The sequence below is a fragment of the Camelina sativa genome, chromosome 13 (assembly GCF_000633955.1).
Source record: "Camelina sativa cultivar DH55 chromosome 13, Cs, whole genome shotgun sequence".
NCBI classification, from domain to species: domain Eukaryota; kingdom Viridiplantae; phylum Streptophyta; class Magnoliopsida; order Brassicales; family Brassicaceae; genus Camelina; species Camelina sativa.
In genome coordinates, this window is record NC_025697.1 from 6,210,809 (window position 1) to 6,233,167 (window position 22,359).

Here is a 22,359-nt window from a genome sequence, read left to right on the forward strand (position 1 = left end):
AATACATAGTCGGGTAGAAGAGGACGTTATAATGGGCTTTTATTACGATCATGGGTTTTAAGGCCCAATAAGGTCATTCATTTTTAGTGGAAAGAAAACCGAACCAAACCGAACTAGCCCAGTTATCAACAAATCTTGCTTGGATCAAATTATAAGGTACACTAGATTATGACCAGCGGTGTATTGTGGGACAACTTTTATTTTTATTTTTTGTTAATGTACTATTTTAATACTAATTTTGCTAATGTAATTTTTTTGTTAATTTTAATAATTTAGTATATAATTTGTGACCGCATAACAATTTTTGTTTAATATAATCTTAATTAAAATCAGTTTGATTCAAGATATTTTATATTGATATTGTTAAAATAGTAAAATAAGGATTTAACCTATATTGAAGTATCATATTAATGATTTTTTATTTTTTAGTATTATCAATTCAATCATGTAATGTCTTTTACCGTCATGTAATATAACTTGTTTGTGTTATTTTGAAAATTTAATATGTTTAAATATTCATAATTTTAAACTTTTTATTAAGTTTAGATATGTCACTTATAAATTATAAACTTCTTAAATTCTATAATTTACTCTATACGGTTAATTTACTATATATGTATGTTGAACACACACTTTTTATATTAATTGAGTAATATATGTTCGTTTTAAAAAATTCAAATCACAATATATGCAGGAAAAATATACATTTTTATTAACTTTATGCATTATATGACGATTCACTATATTTAAATTTAAAAAAAAAAAAAAATGATAGGAGAATAATTTTTTTAATATGGAATAAATCTTCTAAATATCTATATTAATTATAGAATATTATATATATGAATATTCAAAATATTTTAATTCTGTTTGGTTATAAGGATAGTAGAGAGAATTAACTAACCTTGTTTGGATATGAATATAAATATTAAATGTAAAAACTGCTGCAAAAAATATGTGCAATTTCATAAAGGAAAAAACATTGATGTTAGTATGGAATAAACTAATGTATCCGTTTCCTTTTAGAATAAAACAAAATATTGTAACCACTAACCAGTACCCAAAACCAAAGTGAATCAATTAAGAGATCTTTGTATTTTGTGATTCAAATACTTGTGTGCTTAGTGCTTACATTTGTTCTAATTGGCAAAATTAAAACCACAATACACAAGTGCATAATGGAAACACAAATGTCGTCACTGAGGAGGAGGTTGTTGGTCACCAGCAGAAGGATCGGCGGGAACTGGCGGCTCACCATCGTTAGGTATCCAGAATGTGAGAACCGTCGAAGCAGCAACAAACATGGCTCTACGAGGTGCCCATTTCAGACACGACACTACTCCTATATTGTTCTCCCACCTCGCCACCTGATTTTTTAGACAAAACCCCGGACAAAACTTTAGCTACTGTGACAAGCATAAGGCATAGTAGCTATAAATTTCTGAATAATTCATCATATTTTAAGTGGATATGTACAATCCTGGTGGTGTTGGTTATTCTGCATTTACCTCAGATGGGTTCTCGATGTTCCAAGCATGTAAGGTTCCATCTCCTGAACCTGTATCCGAAAAAGAAAACTTACTGTGAGGTCTAGATTTTTATCTGATTTGGTTGGTTAAATTTGGATGTTGTGTAGTTTCTAACAAATGTATTACCTGACAGAACATACTTGCCATCTGGTGTAAAGGTGGCTTCTATGGATGTACCCTGGGAAGGCTCCAAACTAAAACCACATTTCTGCAAAACAACATACCCGCTTTACCAATTTAAACCTGAAACTTATTTCTTCTCCAAGTAAAAGATACAGAATGTGATTACCTTCTCTCCACGATATGCATCAAGAACGTAGATATTGTTATTCGTAGTTGTCAGGAGCATGGATTTTCCATCGTTGCTGAATTTTATATCGTTAACCTCAGCAGTATCCCCACCAACCAGAAATGTGTCAAAGGGACCCTACATAAGAGATTGAAATTGGGTTGAATAGTCATAACTTAGAACTACAAGAGCAGTCATGTGTAAGGTTGTATGAATCATACTAAGTAGCTAACCTTGTCATAACACCGGGAATCAAACAACTTAACAGCACCTCCTTCCATTGCAATAGCAAACACCAGGCCTTGTTGGTCATAGGCAACTGCAGGCCTACCACGAAGATGTAGAATTCCCTATTGACTAAAAGGGTAAGCCTAAATCATGAAACCATATACATTCACAGAGAGACAAGAAAAGAAGATAGCCTAAATCGAGAAAACTTGTTCTAAATGTCAAATGCTTCCAACATCTACATTAATTTTTAGGTTTTGGAGGTTTACAACATCAACAACTACAACATCTAAACCTCCAAACTATGCTCTATATCCAATTCCCAATTATGCTTGTTCCAATTCAGACTATGCTTGTTACAATTCAGACGCTACTTTAAAGGGTAAGCCTAAATCATGAAACCATATACATCAATTCAGACGCTACCTCCAAACTATGCTTGCTCCAATTCAGACGCTACTTTAAAGGGCACAAAAGGAAAATGGCACTTTTCTGCTAGAAACTCTACCAATATTCAGACTTTGTAAAGCTGGAAAACTAACCTGGCAGGCATTAACACGAAGATCCCAGAGTCTGACACTTCGGTCGAGAGAACCAGACATGAAGCTATCATTTATTGGAGACATACAAAGCGATACAACCCTGAAACAGAAGAACAATTTTTTATCAAATGTTCATATTACTAGTGTAAGTAGGTAGGTAAACAAAGATATATCCAATTCCAAGTTCCAGAGGTGACATCAGACCTGTCTTTCTGCCCTTTAAAGTAGCGAAGGATCCTATTATCATACATTGAAAGATATCTCAAGGATTCTAGTACAAAAAAACAAGTATTCAAGTAAGTTTAATATCCACCCATTTAATTGATTAACCAATCTCAAGCAAAAAGAATATAAAGAACGACTCACCTCCAGTAGATTCCAAATTGTATCGAGAAGAGCAAATAAGAGAGCTGGGATGATGAGTAAAGCATACACGATCTGTGCCATGTTTCTTATGGTATGTAATCTTGAGCTGTCTACGTTTTTAAACACACATCGATACAAACTTTCAGATAAAAATAAATTAATTCCAGTCTTTGTGCAACAGAAAATTTCATACTCCATAGAAATCCAAACTAATCGTTTTTATCCGAAATATTTCTTCGATATTACTTGAGAGTAAAACTGGTAGAACTTAATCGAAAACCTAAATAAGGGAGGATGAACTGACTTAGCGTTAGCGATATCGAAGAGGCGTAGTGAATCATCTTCGCTGGATGTAACCAGTAGGTCATCGGTCCTATGGAAACCCACTGAATGTATCTTCCCTCCCTGTAAAATCCCAACAACCAGAGAATTGAACGGATTAACCTCGAAATCTGGATTCTACCAAACTTAATTTGAAATCAAATGAGGGGATACAAAAGAGAAAAATCCGTCCATACGAAATCAGAGAAGACTGCGCCGATGGCCATCCTGCGCACAAGTCCGTCGTCTAGCTCCGTCAACGACATCGTCAAGATGAAACAACCGGTGAAGCACGAGAAACCCCGAGAGAGAGATAGATACGGGAGCGAGAGAGACCAACTAATAAGAGTTTTAGTGGGTTTCGCGGGTGACATGACGACGCCGTTTTAATAAAAGAAGAAACATCTTTTCGTTCAGTTCCAGTCGATAAAAACTACATGTCGTTATTTGGCTAAGGAAAGATAATAATAGAGCCTGCACGCAGCGACTTTTCTTTATGTAGTAGGTGGTCTGTGATTTCCAAATGGTCAAAATACGCAAATGAATGAAACATAGGGGAAAATAAATGACTGAAGAGCTTCAAGTTTCAAATACATAGGGGAAAGCGTTGAACAAATAATGAAGTCGCAAACCAAACAAGAAGGTAATAAATCCAAAGATATGTTCGAGGAAATCTGCCATGAGAGATAAAATACGACTATACAATGTCATCGAATCCGCAATTAAGAGATATTAACACAGCTAACGACCACCAAACCAACCTCTTGGCGGTTGCTGCTGCTGCTGCATCATACCTCCTCTATCTCCATTCATCAGCTTATCTAAAACAACATTGAGGTCAACCGCTTGACCATTCTCAGTCAATGTTCTCACTGTTCCTCTCACTTGGTCCCTTGGGAACCCCATGCTTACCACTTTGTCGATTACATCATCCACTGGGGCTCGGCTTCCTGATCTTGGGGAACCGGAGCCGCCACTTCCACCGCTACTGATGGCTGAAGCCATTAGTAATCCTTGTGGTAGTGGGCGTGCCATTGGGAGCTGTGGGTAAGCACCAGATCCGCTTCCACTCTGATGTGGCGGTTTCACAGACGGGGTGTTTCCATACTGTGAGGATGGTGGACCGGTATACTGGTAAGGCTCAGGAGAGTACCCGGAAGCGAAACCTGAATTGGATCTCCCACCTGATCCATCATACATTGATGGTGGCGTTGGAGGACCGTTGTAGTACTGTTGAGATGGGGCTGAAACTGAAGGTGGATGAGAAGGTGGTTGACGAGGAGGGTTTGGTGGGTAAGATTGCTGAGGGTAAGGTGGTTCCTCCGGGTTGTAGCCAGACGGGTGTTGGAGCTGTGGAGGTGGCTGCTGTGGGTATTGTGGCTGTTGAGGAGGTGACTGGTAAGGTGGTTGATGCAGTGACTGGGTTGGAGGAGGAGGTTGATATGGAGGCTGGTTTGTTGGAGGCGGCTGGGACTGACCAGGCGGAGGGAAATAAGGCTCTTGTTGGGGAGAGAACTGGTTAGGAAGCTGAGGCAGTTGTGATGAAGGAGGCGGGAGACTGTGCTGTGAGGCAGGCGGTTGGATAAATTGTTGTGGCGGGAGGCCCTGCTGAGTAAGAGACTGGGGAGCTGCAGCAGAAGCTGGTGGCTGAGGCAGTGATGCGGGTGGCTGAGGAGTGGGTTCAACATGTGTAGAGTGTGTCTCGGGCTGCTGGTTTACCTTTGAAAAATGGAGCTTTGAAAGCTGAAGCTGGGCTTCAACTATGTCTTGTTTGTCCTTCAACATCTGTACACCGCTTTCCACCTGATATAGCAATCATACAAAGAAGGTACTGAGAAATCTAGAAGCTTGATAGATGGTATATCGAATGAAAGCTCAAATGCATTAAAGACATTGAAAAAAATAAAAATCATGAAACCAGAAACTTCTTTGAAGTTAAATGATCAATAACTCCCAGGCCAGGCTAGAATAGTGGAATTGGCATCCAAAAGGCAGAGAATAACGCTTAGTCTAATATCTCAGATTCATTAGGTTGTTTCTATAAATTCAAACTAATTTACTTAAGGTTAGAGTTAAGTTACCTCTAACATGATGTTTTCAAGCTGTCTCAGTTTCCCATCAGTGGTTCCATGGCTGTTCCCAACAGAAACTTTCACATCATCCACCAGGTTCTCGAGATTTCGAGTTCTGGTCTCCAGCTGAGTTAGACGTGCACTGACACCTTCTATGACATGTATCAGGTTATCAGCATGTGCCTTCATTGTGCGATCAATCGCAGATAAAATGGCTGACTCTGAGGCATTTCGATTCTTCTCAGCAAACAACTTTGAAGGTTCAAGAGAGTCCATGGAACCATAACTCTGTAATAACGAATCAGATGCAACAAGGTTAAAAGTGTGATAACTACGATTATCCTAACCATGCAATGCAAGCATCAAAGCAAGATTAAAGCAAACTGGTAATGAAACATAAAAGTAAATAATAGACACAATAGCTGTAGATCATATATAATACCTAAAAAATCAGGTGGTCTTCTACAAAACTTATACTGAATGAAACATTAAAGACAGATATGTAAAATGATGCTTACACAACTAGTCTCTGAACGATGAACTAAGAACAGATCAAGTCAGGCAAAATGTAAGCACAGAAGAGTGAAGAAAACACAGAGCGGAGCTTGAGAACCAGAACTAGTATATATATATATATATATATATATATATATCCATTAACACAGTCAAAATAACTGTTTATGATTCTTCTAAACCTTAATACCGATTCTAATTAGCAAAATACCGTAATCGTGGTAAAAACTAACAGAGACACAAACAAAGGAGATTGATCGCAAATCATAAAAGACAAGGGGAGAATTTTTAGAAAATATTTACTCTTGCGGAAGAAGTTGAAACCGGTTTTGGATCAGATGCATCCCAAACCCTAGCGGCCGTGGAATTAACAGATCCGGCGAGATCTAAAGCGTGGTGAGACAATCCGACAGAGGCAATAGGGCGAATAGGCTGGAAATCATAGCTAGGAAAGATCGCTTCCTTCTTCGACTCCAAGCCATTGTTGTTATTATCACCGGCACGGTGCTTCTGGTGATCGCCGCCGTCTTGTGAGTTATTATTATTAGTATTGTCTTCGTTCATCAGATCCATTATCTGCTTATCCGAGTACATAGACGTATTCATCGATCGAAGTTGTATTGCATTATATAATAATCTCTCCCCTTAGATTTTATATGATTTCGTTTAACTTCCTGGAGAAAAATTAAAAATTAATTTTCATCGGCCACATCGTATAAGTCAGCATCTCTTTTCTACTGTAGCGTGTCAACATCAATTCGAAGACTTGCTGTAGCCCATTGGGCTTGGAGACTTAATTAGCCCATTAGGAAGAAACATCAAGATTTGAGTAAGAGTGGATAATTTTAAGACAGGAAGAAGATTACATATATTTTAATATTATGGGTGACTAAAGTTCTTTAAACACTGTGATTTGGTGGGATACGCCAAGCCCTTGCAATAGTGCAACGCATGGGCGACGAACATGAGAACAAATAGCAAGCTATTTCGATGGCTCACTCCCTAAACATTTGAGTTAATATCGTGTGGATACCACACTTGAATTTGAATAAAAGCCACGGTCCACATATCAGGTATTAAACTGATAAGAACAGATACTACACTATCTTAGCCAAAAAGCCGAGAAAGGTATGCTTTGTTTTAAAGTTTGCGAGTCCTTTTATAGCAAAACGTCTTTGTTTGGCTAATACTCTTCCGATGTGGGACTAGTGTTAGTAGTGTAAGCTAACACTTCAACAGAAATCAGCTCATAAGTAAGTTTACTGAGGAAAAGCTAAGACGTTTTAGTTTCATAAATTGCTGGCTAAGGAAACTTTATTTATTTAGAAAATTTTCAAAGTTAATGATTGATAGAGGTTGTTCTCAACAAGAGACAACCCTCCAAAAATAGGCGTATGCCGCTTAGTACGACAAACACACGGTATTCTTTAGTAAAAGGCGAAAGAATAGTTCGCTATGTGCTTATCGCACGGCTCCGTGGTTTTTTAACAGAAGGCAATCTACATCTTATATATGGATTGAGTTTGTATCTTTCTCTGTGTGTTTACGATGTGGGACTTAAAACCAATGTATGCAAAAATCACGCGTTCTCTCTTTTGTATTCCTTTGTCACAGTAATGGGCTTTCATTACTTTTGGTTTCCTCCACTCTCTTATGAAAGTAATTAAACCAAATTCAATAATATGGGCCTTTATTACTTTCCCCCACTTTTGTAATTGTGAAGTCATTTTGATCTAAATTTAGAATAAGGGACTAGGGACCATAAAGAAATCATAGTAACTTTCGAAAACAATCGCTAGTACAAGACTCACCGTTGTACTTTCAGAGAAGTACAATGTTGATTTTCCTCATTCTTCTTCTAATGATTTTTGCAGTACACAAGTCTGAAGTTTTTTTTTGTACTATACAAAACATAAACGAATGCTACAAAACTTTGTTCCGTGTACTACAATTTGTGTGGTTATATTGTGTACTACTCAATCCTTCATTATGTGTGATTGTATATAAATAGTTCCCAGCGGTTTCTAGGCAGATCAAAACACAAGATATTTTGAAGGTAGTGGATCTCGACAGGGTCGATATGAGAACACATGTGCAACCAAGGGATGTAATGACGCCATGTAATGATTATATCTCTCGGTTTCATGTGTTCTCAGGTCACCCCTGCTGAGCTCTTTCTCTACCGTCCATCTTTATCAACACCGTAGCTTTTATTCATATACCAAATGGTAAGTTTCTATGTAATTTCGAAATATGTAGTACTACAAATGAAATAAAAAATACAAATATTGTTGTAAATCTTGGTAACCTCACGTACCTATGTGTAATATATGCTATGAATGGTGTTTGATCTAGTCTTGCTCTTTGTCCTTTAACAAGATAGACTGCCAAAGAAACAGAGGAAGCAAGAAACCCACAATGAGCTCATCAGTAATATGTTTGTGATGTTAATTTTCTTAGTTTAAGCCATGCTATTAAAAGAAAGGTTTACTTCGCGGAGGAGGCGGAGAGCAGCAGGACGAGTGAACTTCCTGGCGAAGAGGAAGCACGGCGACGGTTTCCCTTTACTGCTACACCATTCTCGCCGATATTCCGTCTCGTAGTTGATATTGTCTATTCCCTGTGAATCAATGTGTTTGGTAAGTGATTCAATTTCTGTTTTAAGCTTGTAAAGAGGGTTAAAGCCATAGCAAGAAAAAAAAAAAGATACATAATGGAGAGTTTTAGTTCTACCAAATAAAATGTTGGTCTTAAGAATGCATTACCATAATATAACAAACTAACCCAATTCTGATTTGATTTGGTAACCCCAAGTGAACGAAAAATTTGAGACCCTAATCGAACCGGTTTCATTTCAGTTTTAGTCTGGAGTTTGGTGTTACCTCTTCACAAAACCTGAATACAGTACTCGAAATCCAAGATATCTAAACCGTAAGACCAAATGCCCGGACCTTACCAAAAATCTGAACCCACAATTTCTCTTTTGGTCCAAGAAGTGATAACATGTGTACCTTAATGGAGTGTATTAAATCAGGAGTCGCATCAGAAAATTTGTACGTCATAGGATGCCATCCACGACGTTCGTTTCTTTTAGAGGAAGAAAGGTCCCAAGCTGAGTGTGTCAGTGATCTACGTGTGAGTTCGCTATCTACACCCTTTTGCTGAAAATTTAAGAAGGATTACCAGATTTGATTAATTGTACCATTCATTTCTAAATGACAATGCATACGGCTGGATCAAACATTAATCTTACAGATAGCAATGTCTGAACGTAGTGCTCATCAGGTATACAGTTGTGTTCCTTCCAACCTTCAGCTGGCTACACAATAAGACTACATTAGTACAATACATCGTGTCCTGGTCATCAAGCTAGAAATGCCTTCCAGATTCTACAGACTAAGGCCTTGTTCGTTTATTCATTTGGATGGACCATCTGAATGAATCATTCATGTGTTGTTCGTTTTTGTCAAAAAAAGAGCATCATCATCTGAATGGGTTTTAAAATTTTAGGCAAAAATTTGAAACTCATTTGGATGATTCTAGTTGGACCATTTGGATGAAAATGGTTTATCAAAAAATTACAGGAGAATTATTGATTGACCATCCAAATGAACTATTTTTTTATCTTGTTTGTTGGGTCATTTGCCATTGAAATGAATCATTTAGATGTATCATTTAAATAGATCATTTAGATGGAAATGGTAAATGATGAAACGAACATGGCCTAAAACGTGCAGGAATCAAATGGACATGAGCTTATGGGGTGACGAGGAACTGTTAATATGGTGCGGTAATTAAATCTGTGACCAGAGAAATAGCAACTTACTACAGGACGATCTCGCCAAAACTCTGGAAGTGATTTTCTCTGCAAGATCATATGCATGAAAAAAGTTAATGAGTGAGCCAAGACAACAACAGTGAACTTTCCACTAACACAGTAACTCTCACAATAACACCCAAATCTAAGATCAGTGGTTCTAAGCCCTCTTGGCAGCTAAAACCATCTATCTTTTGAAACTGAATGAATGAAAATAAAGAGAGTATTTCATACCAAAAAAAAGATTAAAAAATAAAGAGAGTATATCCTTCTTTTCAGTATTATACTAGCGGACAGCTCAAAAATTTAATTACAGTATTCCTAAGCTTGCTAATGAAGTGAAGGTTTCAACAACTTACTCTGCAGTGCTGCTGAAACATAGGAAAGACGGATGTATCATTCACCACAATTTCTGCATGTTTTCTATTCAGAACGACCCACTTCGAGAAGACGATAGGATGAAGAAAACATAGCAGAGATAATGTCAGCTAAACTGTACACATTCAGAATGACAGAATTCGTGGTCATTTAGAAATACATTTTACACAACAAGGGATTGGAACTTTACCTGTGATCCTTTTCTCCAGTTATGAACAGGAATAATGGGATTCATTCTAGGATTATAACGGCTATCTTTTGTATCTGCAAAGCTGCAATAAAGAAAAATATTTAGTGATTCCAACATAAACATTTCTTTCTGTTGGCATCAAAGTTACAGTATGGAGTTTATGTATTTAAGCATCACGGACCTATCAACGAAACTAGTTGGTGTTGACATGATATAGTTATAAGTGTAGCTGAAACTGTACAGAGGTATGCAGCTGAGAAGAAACCAAACAAACTGAAAAATTTAGTTAGGCAGGTTCATCAATTGCAATCCAGACATAAAATGATATTTACAGAATCAATCTCACCTATCAGAAAGAAAAACAAAGCGGTGATTAAATGGATCACTAAGTGCATGTCTGAGCAATACACGTTCTGCTTCAATCATGGTTGATTCACCCCAGTCTACCTGTAATTAACAAATGAATCAGACGACCTTAAAAAAAAAAAAAGCTGCTAATGAAAAAAAATCATGATATGATAAACTGATACATCATTCTCATAGCAGCAACCTGTATACTGTCATTAACTTGCCGATTCAAAAAGAACTTGGATCTAGTTGTAGCCTCGCTGAGTACGAATCCCGGTCTAGAATGAACATATATTGAGAACTTTCCATCCTCACCCTGCAAAAGAACATAATTATCATGGACCAAGCTCGATACTTCAACATGGCTTTGACAAATTCTTTATAGCTATAAAACATAATTTATATAACTAAAGAATCCACATTCCAACAGTGAAAACATCCAAAAGATCCCAACTCTAGTAACTTCAAGCTGATTTTAGTGACTCACATCTGATCCTCAAGTACCAGAATCTAACCTATAGTGTTTCAGAACCCAATTAGAGAAAGGAGGAGAAGTGTATGTATACCTGAAAGAAAGCGTCCCAGACAAACTCGAGAGGGAGTCGATTCCGGGCAATGAAGAGGAAAGCAATCTGAGGTTTCTGATCGAGGCGAGGCTTGAGAGACGAAGTGATTCCATGGAAACGAGCTTGGATAAATGCGAAACGAGCTTGGATATATACGAAAGTCCCCAAGCAGAAAGCGAACATCAATGTACCGTATACCTTCCTCTTCCATCTGTACAGTAACTTCTGCTGCGACGCCTTCTTCTTCATTTTTTGGATTGGATCCACCCACCCAGTAAAAAAAAATCGCGGCTCAAGTCAATTTTCCCGCCATTCGTCTCCGTAGATCAGAACTTTACATAGTCAATTAGACGGTAAACACAGCTTCGTATCTCTCTCTCTATATATATATATCTTGTTCTAAGTCGTATTCGTCTCTGGTTTAAATTCAAGATGTTTGGAGGCAATCAACTCTAGATCTCTGAAGCCGAATCAGATCGAACATGGAAGAATCTATTTCAAAATCAGTGGAAGATTTACCGGTTGATTGAAGCGAACTCCAAGGACGATGTCTTCGAGCTGAAAGAAGCTTTGTGATCCGGGGGAGACGAGTCACGTGGAAGGAGAAGATGAGCTTTCAGCTTTCACGGGAAGGAGGAGACTTGGAGAGTGAGAAAGTGAGGGAGAGATGCTGGTGAGGTGGGCCTTTCTCTTGTTTTTTCGTAAAGCGAACACTTCCCACTGGCAAAATTGAAGCCCGGTCCAATTCATACCCACCTAATTAATATTTTTTAAACCGATTAAACGCTAACCGACCTGGTTCAATCATTTTAATTACAGCATAAACCCCCAACTATCAAAATTTAATGATAATGGCCGAAATGAGGTTGTTACATTAATTTCTTTGTCTATGCATTATTTGTTTTTCGTTTTTTTTTTTTTTAGTTAGAATGACATTTTGATAGTTTGTACTTTGTACGTGTGAATTCAGAATTTTGCGATTATATTTAAGTTTCTAACTTATAACCAAAACACTGAATTTTGGCCGAATTTTTGTAAAGATGTATAAACTCAATTGCAACATGTATGAAATATAGATACGATGTTTTTTTTGGGTTAAAAGTTAAAACATAACCATGTATACAAATTCAACGATAACGTGTACAGACTTAGTTATAGCAACTCTATAAAACTATTACGAAAAAATTACTTCAGGCCACACAGGTTCGTCAAAGAAATATCAACCGTGAATAGTAGACAAACACGTGGAGCATCTTTGGAACCACTTGTACTCTTTTGATCGTTCCTACCAGCTAGTACAAAACTCGCCGTTGTACTTTCAAGTTTCAAACAAGTACAATGTTGTTTTCTTTTAATCAATTTTTGCAGCTGCACAAGTCTTGTCTGAAGGTTTTTTGTACTACAAGAAAACGTAAATGAATGCAACAGTACTTAAGCCAGTGTACTACAATTTTTGGTGGTAAGATTGTGTACTACCCATTATTGCCCAATCCCTTCATAACTTGTGGGGTGTATACATATTTAGTCCCCCATCAGTTTTCAGGGAAATCGGTACTCGAATTGTAACTATCCTATGTATTTATGACTGGTTCAAAAGAGAGAAAAAAATCGTCAAGGTAGTGGATCTCGACAGGGTCGACATGAGAACACATGTGCAATCAACGATTGTAATGATGCCACGTCATTATTATGTTACATCTCTCGTTTTTCATGTGTTCTCAGGTCACCCCTGCTGAGCTCTTTCTCTACCGTCCAAACAGCCAAACTTATCAACGTCGGTGACTTCATTCATTCACCAAATTAATGGGGTTAGTTTTTACAAGAATTTATAATGTTACATATCGGAATAAATGCTTTGAATGGTGACTGATCAACTAGAATTTTCTTGCTCTTTGTCTTTTACAAGATGAGAGACTGACAAAGAAACAGAACTAGGCAAAAAGAAACCAAAACAATGATCGAGTTGATCAAAATGTTTGTGATGTTATCTATTTTTTTTCTTTGTTTTTCTTCTTCTTTGACGTCAACACTACTACACTAGGAGTTGATTTGTTACAGTCACTTAGTCTAAGTATTACCCTCCAATATATTCAAAGATATGCAAACTAACTCTGGTTTGTTTTGCAATAGCGTCAGCTATATTGTTGTTGTGGAGTGACAATTTCAACACGAACAAGAACATATATTAAAAAAGTTTAAAGACTCTTTGACATGATAACAACAAATTCTTCCTTAAGTGTTCCATTAACATTTTGATCCACAAAACCCCCCTATAGCAAAAGATTAATCTGCCTAGTGTATTAATTAATTACTTGGCCATTACCCATTACTTCTGATATGGCCAAATGCTTGGCAGCACAAATACGCAATCAACAAACGGGACGAAGTCTACCACTTCTCACTTTACCATCTTCCTCTTCATCGTCGTCCAGAAGTCGCCGGGAAACATCTTCACTTCCAGAAGACGACGACGAAGGGCCACAACACATTCCACCCCAACGTGGAAAGTAAATAGATGTAACAGAAAGTGAAAACACAAACATCATCAAACCCATAAGTGAAATACTTCTCTGTTTCCTAACACCATCGCCTGAAAACAACAGATACTGCGTCACCACCGCACCCACTGTGCCGCCACTTCCCGTAATCCCCGCCACCACTCCTAAAGATCTGTGTCAATTTCATAAAAACAAAAGTTAACCGAATAAATCAAACCAAACCAAATTAAAATCAAACCGAAATGATTAAACCGACGCTTAACCAAAACCTGGAGGAGACGAAAGGGACGACGCCAAAGACAAGGCCAGAAGCAGCTTGAACAAAAACAGAGAAGACCCACATGACGGCGATGGATCCCCAGAGCGAGTTAACTCGTCCGAGTAACACACACAACAACCCAGCCACCGATTGCACCACCCAGAGTCCCCAGAGCCTCCCTCTCATCCCGAATCTCTTCCCCAGCGCGTCCGATATCATTCCTCCCGCCGGTCGCGACGCTATGTTCGATATCCCGAAACTCGCCGCGATCGTCCCCGCCGCCTCCAGATTCACCCCGAATCTCTCGTAAAAATATCCGGCGATCACGTTATCCGTCGTGAGCTCGACGCCGTACGAGTATCCGTAGAGCAGAGCTAAGACCCACGCTCTGTAATTCCCAAGTCCGCCGATAAGAATCTCAACGAAATTGGAATGTTCTCCTTCTTCTTCAGGAGTTCTGATTTTGTTTTGCTTCGATGTTTCTCTGTTGCCGTTGGGAGTATCTTGGCCGTAGATGAGAACGAGTACGGCGGTTGTAACCTGAAAAACGGCGGGAAACACGAAAGACACGCGCCAAGCAAAGGCGCGTGGAAAGAGCTCGGCGATGGTGGAATAGATGAGAGGCATAAGGAGCTGAGAGATACCGGCGCCGACGTTAGCCCAACCTGCTGAGACGCCGTTAGCGAGACCAATGACGTTACCGGAGAACATGGATGTCATCCAGTACTGATTAGCTACGAAATTAGCGAGGGAGAAGCCGACGAAGAAACGAAGGAGGATGAACGACGTCGGAGAGGATATGAAGGCGGCGGAGAGAATTGCTGGAGCGGTGAGGAAAGAGAGGATAGCCGAGGAAGTTCTTGGTCCGATGAGATCACAGAGTGGTCCCATAGCGAGACGAGAGAAGATAGAGCCAACGAAGGAGGCGATCCCGGCGGCGGATACGGTGGATTCAGAGAGGTTGAGGTCGGAGGAGATGACGGGGACAAGAGGAGGGATTGAGAAAGTGGAGAAGAAGCAGGAGAAGAGTGAGAGCCATGCTAGGTGAAAGGCTCGTGAGTGCGGCGAGGAGAGAGAGAACGGTCGGAAGACGGTGGCTCGGCCGTCGGAATCCACCGGGACAGTTGTATGTGAAAGCGACGGTTGAGATGGCTCCATTACTCAGGGAGTAGAAAAACTCGCTGACGGCGACTCTTACTTACACGACCACCCAATGAAACGTTATCTCTGAATTTAAATTTTCCTTTTTTGGTAGGTCAACTGAGTTTAATCATTTAATGAACATTTCAATGGTTGACATAAAAACTAAAAAAGAAAAAACATTTAAAATGTTTGAGAGGCAAACTTTTGGCAATTTTCAAGTTTAATTTACAAAAATATCTAAGTTACATTTTAACCGAACAAGAACCAAATAAAAGACGTACAAAATTCTTCTTTTGTTCTTAATAAAAAATAGTAAGATATTTGGACAACTCATATCTTTCAAGATAGTGCTATTGGGATGCGTAAGTTATTTTTAGCTGCCGACTAAGTTTTTGTATTTTTGCAGAAACGGGACAAAAAGCGATGAAACTTACGCTACGCACCTTTCGAAAATCTCAATACGATCAGTTACTAATAGTAAATACACTAAACATACCAGCCACATCGGTTCCACAAAACACCCCCCAATGTAAAAGAGAAACAAAACAACACGCCAAATTCACCGGTCGGGTTGAATTTCTCTTTCGTCTACCCGGTTATCGCTACTGATTGCATTAGTTTCCGAGGAAAACCCCTTTGTGACGCCAATGAATCTATCTACCAAGATTTTCTCACCAAAATCAGTTAAAATCATCTCTTGATTCAATCCCTGTGATTAAAAAAAAATATATATATATAGGAAAACTCTCGTATGATATCGATTCCACATGATCCTTGGGTTGAAAGCCTTCTAGAGAGGAAAGAGAGTTTACCACTAGTCTTCCTCTTCGTCAACCAAAACCATCTTAGGGACTCCTTTTGTTGTAAAACTTGTACATTTTACTTGCAATGTGTCTCCCTCTTCAAACTCTGTTTCTTCATTATCCTGTACTCATACATAGTAAGCAAGCAAGAATTAAGTATCGCTTCAACTTAACTAAGAACATGGGAGAACGAGTAAAAGGGTAACTTTCTGAAACATACCTCGAATTTGTACATACCGCGGATTCCACCACCTAAATCAAGAACCAATCCAAGGGGTCGAACCTCTTGCACCTTGGCCATCATCTCTGTTCCTATTTTTAGTTTTCGGGTACTAACCGTTGCACTCTCTTCCGCCTTGTTCTCGTATTGATCCTCCTTCCTAGTTGATTTCTTGGCTTTTGAAGATGATACTAGATTAGAATCAGAAACAGTTGAAGCAGTGCTATTGTTTTTGGGAGAAGTGGATTTTAGTTTCCCGTCTTGCTTCAGTGACTCAGCAGTAATTTCTTCTGGAGCACAAAGTTCGAGTGCCTCTTCTTCCTTTTGCGACGCAGTCAGTTTAGAGGCAGTGGATTTGGGTTTCCGGTCTGGCTTCGGTGTTGCAGCGCGTTTGGGTTTGTTGTTCTTTTCCACAGGGGAAGATTTCTCTGCCTCATCACACTCTACAGCAGTACGGATGACAACTGCAGGAACTGCTAACTTAGATTTCTGAGGTGGCGTAACGATACTGGGCATGCTTGCAACTGTCTCTCCAACACTAGACGTTTCTATGAAGACTGTTGAGGACTCTTTCATAACCGGGTATTTTTCAAGATCAGATTCTGGTTTGCGTTTGGGTTTGGGCGACAATGCTTTGAGAGATAATTTAATGTTACCGCGGACATCGGTATCGATGCACTTCACAGTGATGTAGTTGCCAATAGATAATACATCTGAAACCTTGGAGACCTGGAGGATTGCATAAACACATGGTAAGTTTAAACCAAATCTCAACTAGAGTAATGGCAAACAAACAAGAAAACTCCGAGATTGTCGCTCTAAGCATTGGCAGGGAGAAACATTTAGGTTTACTTGAGAAAACCCATAGGGGAAAAGAAACGGAAAAAGTTTTTCACTGAGAAAGCTTACTGGTTCATGAGATAGCTCAGACATATGTAGTAGACCTTGCTGACCACCACTGAACTCAACAAATGCACCGTACTCTTTTATAGTTACCACTGTGCCTTTGTACACCTCACCAGCAACTATTTCACGACCAATGATGAGGTCAACCTGAGGACATGCATAAAATCAGAATTCATGGAAAATCATTGATCAATTAAAAGCTGAGCTGACGGAAAGATACCTTTTCTTGAGCCTTTTCCATCACAGCCTGATTCTTGGCAACAATAGTTAATGTTCCATCGTCAATAGATATTCTTGCACCTAAACAAAGAAACTTCTTTATCAGAAAAAAACTTCCAGCGAAACTATAAGTAACCAAGTGGGATATTATTCATAAGTTTATGACTTTCATTTCGAAACTCCTTTCTTAAAAGCACTTGACTTCTTCAATTCAACACGATAATATAGTCTTTAGAGGTCACCCTTGAGTTTTCTTCTCAACTCTTTCTATCCAAATAAAGAAGCTTTTAACAATCAAAGTTCAAGTCAATAAATAACCTGTTTCCTCTTCAATCTTTCTCTTGAGTACACCCATAGGTCCGATCAAGCTACGAAGTGAGTCATTGCTGTACTTCAACGTTGCTGCAAGACAGACATAAGTTCTGGAGTTTGAGCAGGGGAAATCCTATTAGTTAAGGTTACCGAAGATACAAGTGGGAAAGAGACCTAGCCGAGGAGAAGAAGCCCCATCCTGGCTTCGTGGGGAATTTATGTTTCTCTCCATGTGGTCAAGAATCTGAAGACGGGCTTCACGTGCATTTTCTAAGGATTCACAAACTATGTCCAACGGTATTCCAGCTGGCTTTATATCCAGCTGAATCGCTGTCACACCATTTCGTGTGCCAGCAATCTTGAAATCCATATCTCCCAGATGATCTTCCAAACCCTGAGAAATCAATGTATGTATTGCTATAAAATCTATTTTTATTAACTTAATACTACTACTCATGGTTTAGAAGACAAAGGTTATATTAACTACTGCACTGCCGCACATTTCAGTTTCATGATTAATCTGATCACATAACAAGAAAACACAACAAATTAAAATAAGAGAACTCACCAGAATATCAGTTACTATACGGTAGTCCTTTATTTCACCACTTGATGGATCTACATCGGTGACAAGACCAACGGAGACACCCGCAACATGAGCTCGCAGAGGGATTCCGGCATCCATTAATGCCATACTACCTGAGAAGCGNGCAAACAAACAAGAAAACTCCGAGATTGTCGCTCTAAGCATTGGCAGGGAGAAACATTTAGGTTTACTTGAGAAAACCCATAGGGGAAAAGAAACGGAAAAAGTTTTTCACTGAGAAAGCTTACTGGTTCATGAGATAGCTCAGACATATGTAGTAGACCTTGCTGACCACCACTGAACTCAACAAATGCACCGTACTCTTTTATAGTTACCACTGTGCCTTTGTACACCTCACCAGCAACTATTTCACGACCAATGATGAGGTCAACCTGAGGACATGCATAAAATCAGAATTCATGGAAAATCATTGATCAATTAAAAGCTGAGCTGACGGAAAGATACCTTTTCTTGAGCCTTTTCCATCACAGCCTGATTCTTGGCAACAATAGTTAATGTTCCATCGTCAATAGATATTCTTGCACCTAAACAAAGAAACTTCTTTATCAGAAAAAAACTTCCAGCGAAACTATAAGTAACCAAGTGGGATATTATTCATAAGTTTATGACTTTCATTTCGAAACTCCTTTCTTAAAAGCACTTGACTTCTTCAATTCAACACGATAATATAGTCTTTAGAGGTCACCCTTGAGTTTTCTTCTCAACTCTTTCTATCCAAATAAAGAAGCTTTTAACAATCAAAGTTCAAGTCAATAAATAACCTGTTTCCTCTTCAATCTTTCTCTTGAGTACACCCATAGGTCCGATCAAGCTACGAAGTGAGTCATTGCTGTACTTCAACGTTGCTGCAAGACAGACATAAGTTCTGGAGTTTGAGCAGGGGAAATCCTATTAGTTAAGGTTACCGAAGATACAAGTGGGAAAGAGACCTAGCCGAGGAGAAGAAGCCCCATCCTGGCTTCGTGGGGAATTTATGTTTCTCTCCATGTGGTCAAGAATCTGAAGACGGGCTTCACGTGCATTTTCTAAGGATTCACAAACTATGTCCAACGGTATTCCAGCTGGCTTTATATCCAGCTGAATCGCTGTCACACCATTTCGTGTGCCAGCAATCTTGAAATCCATATCTCCCAGATGATCTTCCAAACCCTGAGAAATCAATGTATGTATTGCTATAAAATCTATTTTTATTAACTTAATACTACTACTCATGGTTTAGAAGACAAAGGTTATATTAACTACTGCACTGCCGCACATTTCAGTTTCATGATTAATCTGATCACATAACAAGAAAACACAACAAATTAAAATAAGAGAACTCACCAGAATATCAGTTACTATACGGTAGTCCTTTATTTCACCACTTGATGGATCTACATCGGTGACAAGACCAACGGAGACACCCGCAACATGAGCTCGCAGAGGGATTCCGGCATCCATTAATGCCATACTACCTGAGAAGCGGAAAGCCTTTCATTATGAAGTTAAAATAGAAACATATGATAGTTTGCACCGGCTTGCAAAAACAAAATACAAACTGGCCTGTGAGTGAGAATGAATACCTCCGCAAACGCTTGCCATTGACGTGGATCCATCTGAGGACATTACTTCTGAATTTATACGAACTGTATAAGGAAAAGCCTCTTCAGGGGGCAAGACAGCAAGCAATGCTTTCTCAGCAAGCGTTCCTACAGAAATGGTAAAACGCCGTCAAGCATAAAGCACAAAAAAAAAATCCTTAGATGACAAAAACACTAATATGTCAAAAGAAAAATAAGACAAAAAGATCTATCTTTGTTCTATTTTTAGCTAGAGTTTGATATACTTGAGAACATTAAAAGGAATCAAAGACCTTACCATGCCCAACTTCACGCCTGTTAAGGCCACCTCGTTTTCCGACTTCATTTGTACAATATGGAGGAAAGCTGTAGTGAAGCATAAATCTCTTTTTCGGGGGGCCAACAAGGGAATCCAAGCTTTGTGCATCTCCCGGGGCTCCAAGTGTGACAGTACAGAGCACCTTTTAACACACATACAAAACATCTTTAAGCAAGATTCTCATTAAATGCAGTGAACTGATTAAGCTTGCCTCCAACACTTACAGGCTACATTATTTGAAGTGGCGACAGAATGAAACTAAGCTAGGAAAGCAACCCATATAAGTGATACAAGTACAGAGTAATGTCATTGCTTATAATATAAAAATTCAGAGATTTTTTAACCATCTGCAACCTAATACCATGAGATTCTCTTCTTTTATTTGTTTGGTGCAAAAGGTTTACATTTATAGGCGTTTTTGGGAAGTAGCTTTCTACCATTATTTTATATACTCTGCAACTAAAGTTTCAGGACGAACCTGCGTATCTCCACGTGAGAAAAGTGCTGATCCATGCAGCGCAGGTAAATAACTGGATTCGCAATAGATGGGCCTAACTTCATCAAGATTTCTCCCGTCAACTCGAAATCCATCTGATATCATCCTTGAACGGACTACCTGATATTTTAGTCAAAGTGAAATAGTAGTAAGACAGTGAACAAAAGAGAAAAATGCAAAAGCCTATAACACATTACTAGTGACTCTCTATGCAATCTTTTGAGATGTGTCTGAAAGTAAAATGAAACTTATGAATAATAACTGATTCGACAAAAGATAATTGATATTGCTTTCCATAATGAACATATTTAATTATCTTATTCAAGTGCTAGTTTTTATGTCAAGTTTATCAGGACAGGTTCGCCCAAAATAAGAGCAAAGAGGAACCAAATATAATTCCAAATTTATAAAGCCTACCTTCTTTCTCACTGTATCAACAGCCTTTGGAAGGATGCTCAAGCTTTCTTGATCACCTTCTTCTTCAAATACTCTTCTTACATCTTTTCCAATGTTATCTAGAGCCTCTCCACGTTCAAACTGGATATATAAAATTATCAGGCTAGGAGCTTAAAATCAAATTTTGAGATGGAAACAAAGCGAGCACACACCTTTCCATAAGAAGGGTCAGTAAAGACGGATTCAATACGCGTTGCAGCCAAGTCAGTCACTTTTTCTAAAGTTTTCTCAGAAAGCATGGACAATTTGTACTCCTTCTTTTGTTTCCCAGCTTTTTCTGCCAATCTTATTTGGGGATCAAGGTACTTAACAGCCTGTGTAAAAAAACGATTCAAGACTATATAACATTACATTGTACTAGGAACTCCAAGAAAGGTTCTTGAACCTACCTCGGGATGAGCTAGCCTCAGGGCAGCTGCTAAATCTTTCTCTGAGATTTCACGGGATTGAACATCAATCATCATAGTCTTATCTCTTGTGCAAGCGTATATCAAATTGAGATCACTTGAGCTAAGCTATACACAGATTTTGACCACAACAAAAAGTACAAAAAGGTGAAACAGAGGCCACAAATTTGTAAAAATTTAGACAATATGCCAATAAAGTGCTGTTACCTCATCCATAGTAGGATTGACAACAAACTGGCCATATATCCTTCCTATTCGGATGACTCCAATGGGTCCTCCCCATGGAACATCCGACAGCATTAACGCAGCTGATGACGCATTAGCTGCTAGTATATCTGGATCCTGCTTCCCATCGGAGGATAGAACACTAGCCATTATCTGCATGTCACCAAATTTACAAATGAACACTTTCACATAGATCAATTTCCTACGAAATTAGAGAAAATAAATCATACCTGAACTTCATGGTAAAACCCTGAAGGAAACAAGGGTCTGATTGGTCTATCAATGAGCCGGCCACATAACAGCTCCCGCTCCTTTGGTGCACCCTCTCTTCGCATATATGTATTTGGAATCAAACCTTGAGCGTATTGCTTCTCTTGATAGTCAACCTGACAGTAGTTTACAAGAAGTATTACAAACATAAGTTTAAACAAAACACCATGAACCCATTACAGAAAAAGCAATTTAAATGACAAACTTCTCTTGCGAGAAAAATTCACAGATTCCTGGAGAATCTACAAATACATACAACATAAAAGGTACCAAACATATACAGACCATTTCTTAATTCCTCACAGATCATAGATTTCATTAGACAATTCAACCATAATAGCTTCAAAATCGGGAAACGAAAGGGGAATAATGATGGAAAGATATGTAACATACAGTGAGAGGCAAGAAATCTCGGGGCGAGTCGGTCTTAGCACAGGTAACGGTAGAGAGAACTTTGGTCTGGTCCATGCCGAGAACAACGGAGCCATTAGCGAAGCGAGC

At 38.8% G+C, this 22,359-nt stretch overlaps 5 protein-coding genes and 1 long non-coding RNA gene across 8 annotated transcripts in view; 1 reads left to right on the forward strand and 5 right to left on the reverse strand.

The window, feature by feature from the left end:
* LOC104735472 (WD repeat-containing protein 82) lies at positions 1,058–3,617 on the reverse strand. Its single transcript, XM_010455274.2, has 10 exons — positions 3,473–3,617; positions 3,259–3,359; positions 2,955–3,064; positions 2,793–2,859; positions 2,589–2,688; positions 2,052–2,168; positions 1,819–1,956; positions 1,656–1,737; positions 1,509–1,558; positions 1,058–1,367 (listed from the first exon to the last, which is right to left on the reverse strand). Exons 1-10 carry the CDS (start codon positions 3,539–3,541, stop codon positions 1,197–1,199), a joined length of 1,005 nt encoding a protein of 334 aa, XP_010453576.1. The 5' UTR covers positions 3,542–3,617; the 3' UTR covers positions 1,058–1,196.
* Positions 3,821–6,545, reverse strand: LOC104735473 (tyrosine-protein phosphatase non-receptor type 23). Its single transcript, XM_010455275.2, has 3 exons — positions 6,164–6,545; positions 5,357–5,635; positions 3,821–5,078 (listed from the first exon to the last, which is right to left on the reverse strand). The coding sequence occupies exons 1-3, from the start codon at positions 6,464–6,466 to the stop codon at positions 4,017–4,019; spliced, it is 1,644 nt and encodes a 547-aa protein (XP_010453577.1). The 5' UTR covers positions 6,467–6,545; the 3' UTR covers positions 3,821–4,016.
* LOC104735474 lies at positions 7,979–11,853 on the reverse strand. 3 transcript variants are annotated; one of them, XM_010455278.2, is made up of 12 exons: positions 11,160–11,852; positions 10,796–10,909; positions 10,592–10,692; positions 10,427–10,498; positions 10,246–10,327; positions 10,037–10,117; positions 9,687–9,725; positions 9,114–9,179; positions 8,872–9,021; positions 8,352–8,480; positions 8,178–8,244; positions 7,979–8,067 (listed from the first exon to the last, which is right to left on the reverse strand). In XM_010455278.2, exons 1-11 carry the CDS (start codon positions 11,406–11,408, stop codon positions 8,212–8,214), a joined length of 1,116 nt encoding a protein of 371 aa, XP_010453580.1. In that variant the 5' UTR covers positions 11,409–11,852; the 3' UTR covers positions 7,979–8,067; positions 8,178–8,211. The 3 variants fall into 3 exon arrangements, 2 of the variants coding, with proteins under 2 accessions (XP_010453580.1, XP_010453581.1); XM_010455279.2 differs by having other exon boundaries at positions 8,052–8,244; positions 11,160–11,575; positions 11,679–11,852; XR_759457.2 differs by lacking the exons at positions 7,979–8,067; positions 8,178–8,244 and adding an exon at positions 8,645–8,755 and having other exon boundaries at positions 8,390–8,480; positions 11,160–11,853.
* On the forward strand, positions 12,711–13,294 carry LOC109128504. The gene is made up of 2 exons (XR_002034949.1): positions 12,711–12,967; positions 13,066–13,294. It is a non-coding gene; the product is annotated as an uncharacterized LOC109128504 (long non-coding RNA).
* On the reverse strand, positions 13,321–15,276 carry LOC104735476 (high affinity nitrate transporter 2.7). Its single transcript, XM_010455281.2, has 2 exons — positions 13,927–15,276; positions 13,321–13,829 (listed from the first exon to the last, which is right to left on the reverse strand). The coding sequence occupies exons 1-2, from the start codon at positions 15,072–15,074 to the stop codon at positions 13,529–13,531; spliced, it is 1,449 nt and encodes a 482-aa protein (XP_010453583.1). The 5' UTR covers positions 15,075–15,276; the 3' UTR covers positions 13,321–13,528.
* The window catches only part of LOC104735475 (polyribonucleotide nucleotidyltransferase 2, mitochondrial), a 10,804-nt gene continuing 3,767 nt past the window's right edge, over positions 15,323–22,359 (reverse strand). The window contains exons 2-17 of the mRNA XM_010455280.2: positions 21,819–21,974; positions 21,571–21,741; positions 21,346–21,471; positions 21,109–21,270; positions 20,918–21,037; positions 20,483–20,620; positions 19,984–20,146; positions 19,689–19,814; positions 19,450–19,580; positions 19,056–19,275; positions 18,888–18,971; positions 18,571–18,650; positions 18,354–18,497; positions 16,083–16,811; positions 15,872–15,984; positions 15,323–15,768 (exon numbers count right to left, since the gene is read on the reverse strand). Of these exons, the coding sequence (XP_010453582.1) occupies positions 15,874–15,984; positions 16,083–16,811; positions 18,354–18,497; positions 18,571–18,650; positions 18,888–18,971; positions 19,056–19,275; positions 19,450–19,580; positions 19,689–19,814; positions 19,984–20,146; positions 20,483–20,620; positions 20,918–21,037; positions 21,109–21,270; positions 21,346–21,471; positions 21,571–21,741; positions 21,819–21,974 (2,661 nt within the window). The 3' untranslated portion in view covers positions 15,323–15,768; positions 15,872–15,873. The remainder of the gene's footprint in view (positions 15,769–15,871; positions 15,985–16,082; positions 16,812–18,353; positions 18,498–18,570; positions 18,651–18,887; positions 18,972–19,055; positions 19,276–19,449; positions 19,581–19,688; positions 19,815–19,983; positions 20,147–20,482; positions 20,621–20,917; positions 21,038–21,108; positions 21,271–21,345; positions 21,472–21,570; positions 21,742–21,818; positions 21,975–22,359) is intronic.